The sequence below is a fragment of the Sorex fumeus genome, unplaced genomic scaffold (assembly GCF_029834395.1).
Source record: "Sorex fumeus unplaced genomic scaffold, SorFum_2.1 ptg000028l, whole genome shotgun sequence".
Classification (NCBI taxonomy): domain Eukaryota; kingdom Metazoa; phylum Chordata; class Mammalia; order Eulipotyphla; family Soricidae; genus Sorex; species Sorex fumeus.
This window is the reverse complement of record NW_026606085.1, coordinates 3,552,321-3,567,216: the sequence shown is the minus strand read 5'-3', so window position 1 is coordinate 3,567,216 and position 14,896 is coordinate 3,552,321. Positions and strand designations below refer to the sequence as shown.

General features: G+C 39.7%; 1 protein-coding gene across 1 annotated transcript in view; it reads left to right on the top strand.

Moving 5' to 3' along the window:
• Positions 1 to 11,606, top strand: part of LOC130024149 (nuclear nucleic acid-binding protein C1D-like) — a 38,435-nt gene extending 26,829 nt beyond the window's left edge. Inside the window, exons 2-3 of the mRNA XM_056114794.1 lie at positions 10,158 to 10,556; positions 11,494 to 11,606. Of these exons, the coding sequence (XP_055970769.1) occupies positions 10,158 to 10,556; positions 11,494 to 11,606 (512 nt within the window). The remainder of the gene's footprint in view (positions 1 to 10,157; positions 10,557 to 11,493) is intronic.
• Positions 11,607 to 14,896: the final 3,290 nt, after the last annotated feature.

The window sequence follows — 14,896 nt, the reverse complement described above, 5'->3', positions numbered from 1 at the left end:
AATAGAATCTGGTGTAATCCCAAACATTTCTTATAATCATAAACATAGTTGTAATTGTAAAAAGAAACTCTGTAAGGTCAAGCTACTTTTTATCTGAGGTCTTGAAAGTTTTATATTATTTTTGAAACATGTGATTGACTAAACCGATAATTAAATACTAATTATAATCTGCATGGGAGGAGTTTTTAGCCTTTTAAATATCTAAGACACAATTTATTGAAAAATCAAAGTTTCAAGAGGAAAAAAATTAAAAAGTTAATTAATTAAAAAAATATGTAATAATTCCTAAAGCAATCTATAATCATTTTTCACTCCTTATGGAAGAAAAAATACATATGTATCAATGCGAATTGGAATAATATTTCTGACCAAAGGAGAGTTCCCCCAAAACTCAGAGGAACTCTTTCCTTAACTACAGTTAAGGAAAGCAAACAGAATTATTGAGGCCTACAGTTTGGAAAACGTGACAGCGTCTCCCTGTGAGAACCTTCCTTCTTCTGATTGGTTTGTTAAGTGTTACTGTATTCTTTTGAGTTTTTGAAAAACAAATTTAAATAATTTATATGGTTCTCTCTGTTCTTGCTTATGTAAAATAATTAAAACTGATCTGAAAATGTTATCTTTTCTATATTTATTTGATAGAATTTGGGTAAATGTGAAAAGAAAAATACATTTCCATCACATCCTTTTGTAGATGATTAATAATTTTTAAAGTTTTTGAAGTGGAATGAATTGTAAATTGTTCTAATATCTGATTATGACTTCCCCAAAAAATACTTCTATTTTTCTAGTTAATTTGCATTGATTAAACTTGAAGATGGGTCCAGAGAAGTAATACAACAGCAAGGTTGTTTGCTTTGCATGCAGCAAAACCAGGTATGATCCCTGCCACCACATATCATTCCCCAAGAACTGCCAGAAATGAACACAGAGCCAGGAGTAATCCTAAAACACTACCAGATGCTCCCCACCCCACCCCGCAAAAAAGACTTTGTGGAAGGACTGGAGAGACAGTGCAGAAAGCAAGGCACTCGCCTCACGTACTACCAACCCCAGGTCAAACACCACCAGGAGTTATTTCTGATCACAGAGCCGGAAGTAAGCCCTGATCACTACCGGGTATGCCCAAAATCTCAACACCACCACCACCACCACCACCACCACAAATAAGTAAATAAAAATAATTGCTTTTTAAAAACTGAACTGCAAGGGTCAGAGAGATAGTGCAGGGCGTAAGGTGCAAGCAGTCAACCTTACAAGCAGTCTACCTCAGATCAATCCCTGGCATCTCCAGGAGTGATATCTGAGCTCAGAACATTGAGAAAGCTCAAAGCACTATTGGGTATGCCCCTCCCCTGCAAAAAAGCCCAAAGAACTGATAACTGTCATCATGTTAAGCAAAATGAATTCTATTTCCCATTCATTCCTTTAAATTTTGTTGGAGCAAGTAATATGAATTTGTCATGTGCCTGTCAAAGAGGCATGCTTGAAAGAGTGGGTGGGAAGGAATCTGGGAACTTTGATGGAAGGAAGGTCACACTAGTGGTGGGATTGGTGTTGGAACACTATATGCCTAAAAAAAAACTCTATTATGAACAACTTTTTAAATCACAGTATCTTAATAAAAATAAATTTAAAAAACAACTACAATGTGTCATTGGTCCAAACACTCTATCCCTAGATAGTCTAGTGGTTCTAACCACTAGACATCCTTAGCCCCTAGTATGCAACCATTGATTTATAATCCTGATTAGAAGTTATGGCCAATTACATGGCCACTTTAAATAAAACCAAACATGTTTTCACCCTCCTTGCAGAGGATCTAGCACAAGCTAAAGAACTGCTCTCTGTAACCACATGGTAATGGATTTGCTGATCACCATCCATAAAGCACACAGGATGCTGAATATGTGCCTGTGCTCACTCCCATGTTACTCCAGCATTGAAAAGCTTAAGCACGCACATCAAACTATGACTGACTAACTTATAAACGGACCCCTCCTCCCTCAAGTTTCTCCTGGGTGTGACAGTACTATAGGAAGACTACTATTAATAATAATGTTTTTTTTTAGATTCAGGGTTTTTTATACTTACATATTTTTGTGTTTGGGTTTCAGTTATACAATGATCAAGTACCCATCCCTCCACCAGTGGCCATTCTCAACCACCAATGAACCCAGTAGCCCTCCCACCCCCCCCAACCCCCCACCTCGCCCCACCTCTATGGCAGGGCATTCCCTTTTGCTTTCTCTTTCTCTTTTAGGGTGTTGTGGTTTGCAATAGAGATATTGAGTGACCATCGTGTTCAGTCTATAGTCTACTTCCAGCACGCGTCTTGCATCCTGAGGGAGTCCTCCAAACACCCTTTACTTGGTATTCCCTTCTCTATCTGAGCTGCGTTTTCCCCCAGCAAGTGCTGCCAGCTTCCACGCCATGGAGCAGACCTCCTGGTACTTATCTCAACTATTCTTGGGTGTTCGTCTCCCATTCTGTTGAGAGTTTTTATCATAAATGGGTTCTGGATCTTGTTAAATGCTTTCTCTATCTATTTATATGATCATATGATTTTCATCTTTTCTTTTATTGATATGATGTATTATCTTGATTGACTATAGGATTTTTTATTTTTTCCTCCCGATTTTTTTTGGCCAAATTCTTCACTGCTTGTTCTTATTAAATTGTCATTCTACATAATAATAAATAAAAATAAAAGAATAAAAAGAGTAAAAATACTTCATTATAGATCTTCCACATATGCATTTGAAAATGTAATTGACATTTTTTTCTTTCTTTTCTCTTTTTATTTTATTTTTTCTGAGTTTCCTACCCCTCGCCCCCATTTTTCTTTTTTGTAATGTCTTTTTATAGTCTCTGGGTCTTGGCCATTGATGGGAAAAACTGGCGCCAGTGGCAGCTGGTGGACATAACACCTACCTACTGGAAGATGGGGGATCTGGGTGGATAAGGCCCAGTCCCGATCCGAGCAGGCTTGGAGATCTCAGCCCCGGGACCCGCATGCCTGGGTTTCTCTGCCGGTTCCTTCATGCATGAGGATTGTCCGGACGTGTGGAGAGTGGTCTCAGCATGGCTGTGGCTGGTTCTGGAGGTCTTTGGCTTCCGGGGCTCTGCTCGGGGCAGGGAGGGAAACTCAACCCGCGCCCCTCCAAAGGGTCCCAGTGAGGACAGTCAGGCGCGGGGGCAGGAGACTCTGCACTGTTCTCTTCCGGGAGCTGGGTTTTATAGAGTCTCCTGGGCTAGGAAGAAGGAAACTTTACTGGTGCCTGCTTGAGGCAATCGATGAACAACAGGATGATCATGATCATGAATGTCTTTACCTATAGGGTAAGGCTGACCTCATAATATCAATTGTGAAGAACTCACTCCTCTTTAATTTTCCAAAAGAGATTATATACAATCGGAGTTACTTCTCCCCCTAAATATTTGGCAAAATCATCTGAATCTAGTTGGCAGAGAATTTCTGAGCGGTATCTCAGGTCTCCTGGGCACTATTTGGAAAACCACTATCCACCATGCAAAAGAGGAAAGGATAGGCTCCAAAGAGCTTCCTGGTGGAGTGAGGATGTAGAGTAGACTCTTGTCTTGCATGTTTGATACCCTGGATTCTTTTATCAGTACCATCCTCAGAGTACCACCCACACTGGGAATGAGTCCATTGCAAAAAGCAGAGAATAAGAATAACCCTGAGCACTACTGAGTATAGCAGCAACAACAACAAAAAGTTTCTAAATTGGTCAACTCATGGCGGTTAGAGAAACAGACATATTTCTGAGAGAGTATAGAAGTTTCTTCACATTTCCCCATACCTTGTCACGTACCTCACTTCCATCTGGCACTTCCTACATTATATTTTTTAAGAATAAACCAGTGGTCTAGTAAGTAAAATGTTACAACCTTCCATAAAATGTTTTGTGGAGGGAATTATGTGAACCTCTCACCCATAGCTAGTGGATGACATGCACAGGTGACAATGTTAACTTGTAACTGGTAACTGAAGCATGAAAAGCTAGTAAGGAAGCAATCTGGTTGAGATTAAAATCATAAACCATGATGCTATCTCTGGATAGGTAGTGTTAGAGTTGGAATGAATGTGGGATATCCAATTGGTGTTGTAGAATTGCTGAAAAAGAGACATCCTCTCACTACCTACATTTGAAGTGAGTGTGCAATATGGATTTATTCAATTTATTCAAAATTATTATAAATGTATTCAAATTTATCAAGACAGTTTCATTTCTTTCTGATATAGGAAATTTTCTGTTTCTTTGTTCTTGATCATGACTGTGATGCATTTATCTTATTGATTTCAAATAACAAACTTTTCATTTTATTGGTTTTCTCGGGATTTTGTTCTATTTTCAAGTTCACTGGATTTTTCTTTCCATTGTTTTCTTTCTTTTGATTGATTTGGGTTTAATTAGTGCTTTTTAATTTCCTAGAGGTGACATTTATATTTTTATTTGAAAGCTTTAATCTTTTCTAACACAAACTGTTAATGCTACAATTTCCCTTTAGACATTAGAGGTTTGGATCCAGATTGTAGCAATTCATGAGAATCAATTATTTGCATCTCTTCTGAACTTGGAATTTAGTAATGTCATTTTAATGCCTTGCGATCAGTTTTGATTGGTACTGAGACCACAGAAATTAGAAAATACTGCAAATTAGAGCTACTCCCATTGCTGCCCCAGCTGTTGTCAAACAACTTATTAAGGACCAGTGTCTCTAAGTAGTGATTTAACTGTCTCCCACAAATATTTAATGTGCTTTATTTTCATTCAGTTTAAGATATTTTCTAATTTTTATTAATATATTTTTCTCGATAGATGTCCCCTCACCCCACGCCAGGCTGGCTTTACTGGGGAGCCTTGGAGGGGGACAGGTGTGTTCCTCAGCCTGCCCCCAAAAGAACCCCGGCAGCACAAACCTCCAGAACCCAATCACCACCATACTCAAGCCCAGACTTCACAGACTTGTCCCAAGCACCCTCCACCCCCACATGAGAATGAACCTGCTGAAAAAGTCCAGGTATGCGGTATACTTGTGACTGAAATCTCCAGGCTCGCCTGGAGTCAGAAATTGGCCCCCTCTCCCAACTTCTTGTGCTTCTGGGTCCCTGTCAGTCATATCCATGAACTGCTCTGGGCACATTAATGGCCATGATCTAGAGACTCACGGATAAATCTCGGAAGAAAGCAGTACACTGTAAAGATGCCTTTGGACCCCAAGATCATCATCCAGTTAAAAATTTAATTCCAGATTTAGCACCCTGATTATGCCACTGATATACCAAGAGTAGCACACCACATTTGCTGGGTTGTAAGGTAGAAGGCAACCGATCTTGATCAAAATATTCATAACAAGCAATACAAAATAAATTATTTACCATCGGACTTTGGGGAAGTTTGGGTGGTGGTGGGAAATTTTGAAATAATGGTGGTGGGATTGGTGTTGAAATGTTTAATGTAATAAATTATTGTGAACAACTTTATGGAAATAATTTTAAAGATTTTTTTCTGATCATTAGTTATTTAGAAATTGTTGCTTAATTTCCAAATGTTTGGGGAAATTTGATTGAGGAGTGGTGGTTTCTGCTACTGGTTTCTAGTTTGAGTCCTTTATGGTCATAGAAACACTGTGCATAATTTTCAATTATTTTAATGTGTTAGTTTGTTTTTTGAATACATATATATGTATATGCATAGTGGGGAATTTTCCATATATGCTTGAAAAGCATTATTATAATGCTATTTTAATGAAGCATTCTATAAGTGTGGATAACTCAAGCTTATTCATGCAGTTGGTCAAGGTGCCAGGGAGATAGTTCAACCAGCTGTAGGGCATGCTTTGCATGCAGGAGGCTCGGGTTCAGTTCCCAGTATCACCATGGTGCCCTGTACCACCACAAGCAACCCCCAGGCATTGAATTGGAAGTAAGCCCTGAGGGTTAAAGGTATAGCATAGGGCCACTTTGCATTTGGCCAACCTTTTAACTCCTGGCACCTGTTCAACTCCTGGCGTGGTCCTCATAATATAACCAGATATAACTCCAGTTTGCTGGAGTGATAGCACAGCGGGTGGGGCGTTTGCCTTGCACGCTGCCAACATGGCCGACCTGAGTTCGATTCCTCCGCCCCTCTCGGAGGGCCCGGCAAGCTACCGAGAGTATCTTACCCGCACGGCAGAGCCTGGCAAGCTCCCCGTGACGTATTCGATATGCCAAACACAGTAACAACAAAGTCTCCAATGGAGACATTACTGGAACCCGCTCGAGCAAATCGATGAACAACGGGAGGACCGTGACCATGACCGTGAGTACTGTGGTGATCATCCATGTAAAGAGAGGGGTTCGGCAGGGTGATTTCATCAAAACTCTTCAGTGACACCCTCGAGAACATCATGCGATGACTGGAACGGGAAGGAATGGGAGTGAAGATAGATGTTCAGCAACTACACCACCTCCGTTTCACTGATGACATCATTCTAATAACACCAAACATTAGCCAAGCGGCACAAATGCTGACTGTCTTCGACCATGAGTGTGGAAAGGTTGGACGGCAGCTGAATTTCACGAAGACAATGTTTATGAGAAACAGTCTCGATCCTGACGTTCCATTCACTCTCAATGGAACGAACATCTCCGAAGGCAATAGTTATGTGTACCTAGGTTGAGAAATCAACATGACGAATGACCTGGTACCTGAGTTGCACAGGAGGAAGAGAGCGGCTTGAAATGCCTTCAAGAGTGTGGAAGAAATAGCTAAGAGGATGAAGAACCTCCAGCTCCAGACACATCTTTTTGATTCTACTGTTTTTCCTGCATTAGTATATGCCTCAGAAACCTGAACCCTACGAAGATAGGATGAGAACGCTATTCGCTATTCGGGTCTCCCAAAAGGAATCGAAAGAGCTATGCTTCGAGTATCATGCTTCACTTAAGTGAGAGAAAGAATCCGGAGTTCTGACCTCCATCAACGATCAAGAATAAGGGATGTTGTCTCGTTTTCCAAGGCATCGAAAATCAGATGGGCTGGACACAAAATGCAATTTGGAGACGACCACTGGACTAGAGCTGTTACCTACTGGATTCCACAGGACGTCAAAAGATTGCGTGGCCGCCCACCTACGAGATGGTCAGACTTCTTTGTCAAGACCCTGAATGAACAGTTTGAGGCTCTTTGTGTTCCTGGAGTGAGCGGACGCCATTAGGCTACACTAGCACGTGACAGGGACAAATGGAGATGTTACTGGGACCCGCTGGAGCAAATAGATCAGTAACGGGATATCAAGTGATCAAGGGATTGAGTAATGTGGTGACCTGGATAATTTCTGGCACAGTCCAACCCATGCAGCAACCAGGAACTACCACATGGATTTGCTCTCAGATTGAACCACTAGCCTGAATGGTCAGGAATAACTAAGAGGGACCACTGGTGCAAGGACTTCATGGGAGAATCCTCTCTGACATTATACTTGTCCCCACCACCACAAAAAAAGTAACACATAGTGTTATTCAGTCCCTTGCTGATTTTTGTTTGTTCTGTTTATTGCTAAGATTGAAGCTTTGACATTTTCCATGTACATTTATGAATTTATCTATTTTTCCTTTTAGTTTTACCAAGTTTTTTCTTCATATGTTTTGAATTGTTCATAGGTACAAATACAATTAGGTTTAATATAAATTCACTGGGAATACTTTTCATTCCATAATTCTCTTTGATTCTAGTGGCATTACTTCATATGAAGTTCAGTCTAATTTGTTTTTAATATCACCACTCTATGTTTTTACTTTATCAAAAAAATTACTGTTTCTCTACTACTGTTTCCAATGTTTTTTCAACTCTTTTATTTAAACCTATTTATATAATTTATATACTTAATATTTTTAAAAAGAATTCTATATACTGCTTACCCTTAAACCTTTTCATCCAATCGGATCACCTCTTAATTTCATAGATATACTTAATTCATTAAATTTCAAATAATTACTAACATATTTTGGATTAAAGTTTACCATTTTATCACTTTTCTGTTTATTCTGTTTTATATTCCTCCATTTCCCCTTTTTCTTTTTATTATTTGAATGTTTTTTAGTATTGATTTAGGGCTACGTCATTTTTATATTGTGTTTCAGGTTTTGGGGGGATTATGAAATATATACAAAACATTTCACAGCCTAGAGTGGATATTCTCATGACTTAAAGTAAAACTTATACGTTCCATACAAGCATGTAAGTTTCTTCATCATTCTTTTGTTATGAATATCATATGTATTGCCTTTATATACAAGGAAAAAAACTACCACAATGAATTTTTTATCTAGGCAGTCAGAACGTTTGAACCTAAGAGAAAAATATCTAAATCACTCATCCAGGTTTTTATCACTTCTGTTGCTCTTTCTTCATTCCTGAAGTTATAACTTTTCTTCTGGTATAATTATCTTTCAACCTAAATAAAGTTCCTTTTTCATTTCTGACACCAAGTTTAATATACACAGTTCTCTAACAACATCTTCCTTTTGTTATCATTCCTGAAGAATTTTTCACTGGAAATAGAATTTGAGGTTGACCATTCTTTACTCTGTATACTTTAAAGATGTCACTCAGCGGTTTTTCAGGAGTAAATCCTGAGCTACTGGGTGTGACACTCCCCCCAAAAAAACACCAAAATAAATACATTTAAAACATGGAAGAGTGTAAGATAACATTGGGTTTGTCCTTTCAGCCTTGCTGCAGAGAACTTAGTTTACCTTAAAGCAATGTCTTTTCTGTATAGACACAGGAAGACAGTTAATATTATGCTTTGTAACTTGGGAGTTGATTGACTCCAATAATATTTACTCCTGGTCATCTGCTCTCTCGACTCAATGAGGGACTGAATGGACCCAGGGCAAGCTGTGAGCTACCCTGGCATCGAAATGGGCCAGGCCAAAGCGCCACAACACTCAACTATAAATTGAGAGCATGATCATAGACAAATGCTGTCATGATGCAAAGTAACGATGAAACTAGGACCCTGCTGGGGTTAGGAAGACTAACCTGGCCTGAAGACTGTGGTCTGGAACATATAGTAAGATGTCCTCAGGAAGAACCAAACTTTAAGTTTGATATGTCTCTTACTGTGCTCATACAGAATGACATTACTAGAAATACTAGAAATAAATTTACTATAGCTAATTAAGTGGACTACTAGCTGAGGAAAGAAGAAAATGACACACCCTGGATGGGATCCCTCCCTGACGGTGTGTCCTAGTAATACGAAGTAATCTCTTTAGATTAGATTTTATCCTTGAGTTAATCTCCTGGAGGAGTGGCTTGACCTCTCTTTGTTGATTTGTTAATGCTCAACCCACCTTTGTATCATCACCCTATGTGATTGCTATATAAACTAAGACTGTAAGATCTGAAGAGGTTGGGCTCCAGAAGTCAGGGTCAGGATCCAGGGAAGAAGAAGCAGAGAATGGAAGAAGGGGGCAGAGTCAGAATCCAGAGCGAGAAGGGCTCCAGATAGAGAAGCAGAAGCGCTCCAGAGAAAGAAGCAGAAAGGCTCCAGAGAGAGAGATCGGAAGAGACCAAAGGAGAAACTACAGAGACAGAGTCAGAAATAGACAGGCAAGAGAGCACAATGGCACACACAGAAGCAGAGTACAAAGGAGGAGCCATCCCGATCTGGTCCATACACAGTGGCTCGAAAGCACCAAACATGTGCTGCGACAGAGAGCCATCAGGAGAGCCTGCCAACACACATCATCATCTTCCTATCCCTCCACGCGTGCCTAAGATATTTTTTACAGAAGAGAACACAAGGAAATGGAAATATATTCCATTTTCATGGATTGGAAGAATTAACACCATCAAAATGACAATCTAGGGCAACTTTCTGGGATCCCACAGTGGAAGTTGATCACAATGGCAAGGTGGAGAAATTAATGAAGACTATCGGGGCTGGAGCGATAGCACAGCGGGTAGGGCGTTCGCCTTACAAGCGGCCAACATGGCCGACCCGAGTTCGATTCCTCCGCCCCTCTCGGAGAGCCCGGCAAGCTACCGAGAGTATTCGATATGCCAGACACAGTAACAACAAAGTCTCCAATGGAGATGTTACTGGGCCCGCTCGAGCAAATCGATGATCAACGGGAGGGCCTTTACCTTATCCAATAGAAATTCATGAGTATTTATCAACGTTTGAGAATTCCATTGGTGCTGTGGATGATATGCTGAAGACCATGATGTCTGTTTCTAGAAATGAGTTGCTGCAGAAGTTGGACCCACTTGAACAAGCAAAAGTAGATTTAGTTTCTGCTTACACATTAAATTCAATGTTTTGGGTTTATTTGGTTACTCAGGGAATAAATCCTAAGGAAGATCCAGTAAATCAGGAATTGGAAAGAATCAGAGTATACATGAACAGAGTCAAGGAGATAACAGACAAGAAGAAGGCTGGCAAGCTGGATAAAGGCACAGCTTCAAGATTTGTAAAAAATGCACTCTGGGAACCAAAACCCAAGAATGCGTCAAAAGTTGCCAATAAGCAGAAAAGTGAATGGACTATGCATTAATCCAGGCCATCAAGTCTGCCAGAGGGGAAAGGGTGTTGCCCCATTCGCCCTCTCCTCTCTGGAAAGAAAGATGGCGGCCACATGGGAGCCTTGTGGACAGCAGGTATGAGCCGGGAGTGTGGGGGCGACTAAAACCTCATGGGAAGGGGGACGTTTCGGTCCGCCCTTCACGCCCTACCGAGGCCACCAGTTGCCCCCCAATAGCGGCTCTCCAGCACGGCCACGACTCCAGAGCACAGAAACCAATTTCTTAACTATCTGACTTTCAGTAGAAATACTTCCAGGGTCAATAAGTAAAATAGCAGAAATCCAAAACCAACATATAATTCTTGAACCCAGCTGTAGAAAGCAAATCACTTCACAATGCTTTGTCAGCATGTCTGATTCGGGGGGGAGGGGGGTAAACTCTAGTGGTGAATCTTTTATTGAAACAATGAATCTAATCAAAGCAGATAGAGTGTTAACTAGAAGTCATCTGCCCCACAGGGACTGGGAGGAGTGGGGGGTGGGGTTTTATTGGGGTTCTTCATGGTAAAAAATAAGTTTTGGTAAAGGGAAATGTGCTTGATATTTGCATGACTGAGACCTAAACCTGAAAGCTTTGTAACCTTTCCCATGGTGATTCAATAAATAAATAAATAAATTTTAAAAAAAAAGTTGCCAATAAAGGGAAAAGTAAAAATTAACCTTTTTGTATGTACATATATTCAAAAAGTTCATCTTTTTTTGTTGTTGCTCTTACCCACTTATGTGGTAAAGTTTTAAATATGTTTTTTATTGAATTATATATAAAATGTGCATTTTAAATTTGTAACGTTGATTACTTCTTTACCCCCAGAAAGATTAAGCTATCTTTATTGAATTTCCTATAGAATATCATAAGGTTTCTAACATTGTGGTATATTTTATATTTATAGTTTACCGTCTCCTGACAAGACCCATGTTCTTATATAAGTCAATCTTACAAGTTCCATTTTATAAGCAGATAGGAAAGTTAATTTTAATGTCCTCTCTAAACATTTACCTGTAAATTAATAATGGCTTGATCAAGTTTACTATATGAAGAATGAAGTTAAAAATACCTTATTTTCACTGTAATGAATGAAATATTTAGATGTTTTTATTTTTTGGTTATTTTTTACTGTATTGTGTTTTTATTTTGGGACTTTCGATTTTTTTGATACTTGTGTAAAATTGAAGAGTTTTGGTGAAATGGTATCACCCTGCCGCACCCCTCTCTTGATATGGATGATTACTTCTTTGTAGAATGGTGAGATCTTGGTAGTGAATCCGCAATAGAGCTCAGAAGGATCCTGATGTATTGAGTTTGTACGCCCTGATTGGCTAGGGCTTCCATGACCGCTCCGTCTCAACAGAATCAAAGGCCTTCTTTAAATCAATGAACGTTAGACAGAGCGGCATCTTGAACTCCCGAGAAACCTCAATGAGCTTAGTAATCGTGTGGATATGGTCGATGGTACTGAATCCTTTTCGGAATTCGGCTTGTTCACATGGTTATCCTTCATTGAGAACATCATGCGACGACTGGAATGGGAAAGCATGGGAGTGAAGATAGATGGTCGGCAATTACACCACCTCTGCTTTGCTGATGACATTGTTCTAATAACACCAAACATCAGCCAAGCGGCACAAATGCTGAACGACTTTGACCGTGAATATGGAAAGGTCGGACTACAGCTGAATCTTACGAAGACAATGTTGATGAGAAACGCCTTGTTCCTGATGCTCCATTCACTCTCAACGGAACCACCATCTCCAAATGCAACAGTTATATATACCTAGGTCGAGAAATCAATATGATGAATGACCTGGCACCTGAGTTGCGCAGGAGGAAGAGAGCGGCTTGGAACGCCTTCAAGAGCGTTGAAGAAATAACTAAAAGGACAAAGAACCTCCAGCTACGAGCACATCTCTTCGATTCCACTGTTCTTCCTGCATTAACATATGCCTCAGAGACCTGGACCCTACGAAAACAGGATGAGAACGCTATTCGGGTCTCTCAAAGAGGAATCGAAAGAGCTATGCTTGGAATATCACGATTCACTCAAATGAGAGATAGAATCTGGAGTTCTGATCTTCGTCAACGCTCAAGAATCAGGGACGCTGTCTCATTTGCCAAGACATCAAAAATCAGATGGGCTGGACACGTAATGAGGTTTACAGACAACCGCTGGACTAGAGCCATTACTGATTGGATTCCATGGGACATCAAAAGATCACGTGGATGCCCACCTACAAGATGGTCAGACTTCTTCGTCAAGACCCTGAATGATCGGTTTGAGGCTCTGCATGTTCCTAGAACGAACAGATACCATTGGGCTACGCTAGCACGCAACCGGGATGAATGGAGACGTTACTGGCACCCGCTCGAGTAAGTCGATGAATAACGGGGATTAAGTGATTAAGTGTGTAAAATTAAGACTCTTAAGGCTATTTTAATTCTTGGCAGTTTGTATCGTTAACTTTAGATGGAATGTATATTGATGGCTGAATTTTGTCAGAGTAACAGTGCCCTCTCAATAAAGATGGTATATGTTGTATAGTTGATCTGCCTGTGTTTTGAGTAAACTTTCCCTTGAACTGAGGAAGATAGGTTTTAGAAATTATTTAAGGTAGAGAAATCCAGGAGTGTTTGTGCTGCATAATGCCCAAGTTCTTATAGACTACTTTTTTAGGATTATTTTTTTCTTGCATACGTGTTCTTAAAGTTTTATCAAGTATATACAAGTGTTTTGGAACAACCTTTTATTTTATATAATGCCACTTAAGCAAAGGAGAACCCCAAAGGGAATTATACTGTGCTTATATTTTATATTTTGATCCAATGTGGCACTTGCTGAAATCTCATGACTGGGACGAATGGAGACGTTGCTGGAGCCTGCTTGAGGAAATCAATGAACAATGGGATGACAGTGATACAGTGAATTTATACTATTAATATTTTAAATTCATATATCTGTAGAAAAGAGAAAGTTATACAGTTTCTGAAAAAAATTATTAGCTTGCCATTAATTGAGAAGTTTGTGGGAGATCAGATTAGCTTTATTTACTTATATGTAAATGTGTGTAAATGTCACCACCTCCACAATAAATTTTTTCTTAGAGTTGTTTCTCTTTCTCAGCCATCTAGATAACTAATGAGATCAAATCCAGATTGTTTTCAGAAAAACATAATCTAAAGATTAAGTAAAACATAGCTGTCAATTTAGGTGATGCTTTAAACAGACTTTGTTAAGGATCTTAAGAACAAATCTGGCCAAATTCCTCTGCTAGAACAATGGGCTTTTAAGATCCTTAAGGGAAGAGTACATGAGAACAAAGAACTAGAGAAAACTACAGAGAGATTTTATATTAATTTTTTCCAATAAACTGGATTCTGACTAATATATTATCCACAAGGATTGTCCAGAATGGGGGTTATTTGTTTGTTTTTTGGTTTTGGACTTCTCAGGGCTTATTTCTGGCTCTGCACTCAGTAATGACTCCTGGCAAGAAACCAAGGACCAAATGCAGTGCCAGAGATCAAACTCAGGCAGGGCGTGTAGAAGGGAAGCGCCTTACCTACTGTACTATTTTTCAAGCCCCATTTGTTTTTTAAGTAGATAAGATTGTACTCAAAGTAACTGAAACAAAACGGACAGAAAAGGAACTTTGAGCCCACAAACTTCTATAAGCAAGATGCTGACTAAAAAAACTTCATATTGGGACTGAAGTGATAGCACAGTGGGAAGAGCATTTGCCTTACACACTGCCGACCCGGGTTCGATTCCCAGCATCCCATATGGTCCCCCGAGCACCGCCAGGAGTAATTCCTGAGTGCATGAGTCAGGAGTAACCCCTGTGCATCGCTGGGTATGATCCAAAAAGAGAAAAAAAAAACTACATATCTATAGACATCGTCTTCTGAATACAAAGGGGGAAAAGGATACCTTAGAAGAGGAAACTAAGATTTTAAGAGGATGTAGTTATGACCTACAGCGATCTATAGATTATAAAACTGAGTCATATCAATTGTTATACCTGAAAAATCACTTCCAAGACCGCTGTCCACATCTGAACATTAAGGTGGTGCCCTAGTAGGATACCATTTGGAAAAGGGATTACGTAGGCTTTTCCCTTTGTGGAAGAGATGTGACTTGGGGTCAGAATGTGGTCTCTGGCAGATGTTATTTTGCAAATATTCCCAAATACACTCCACATCCCATATGGTTTTGGTTTTGGTTTTTGTTGTTGTGGTAGTAATACTGATAGCCTTTTTCATAAAATGATGGGGCCTATTCCCTCTTTCTTATGTTTTGA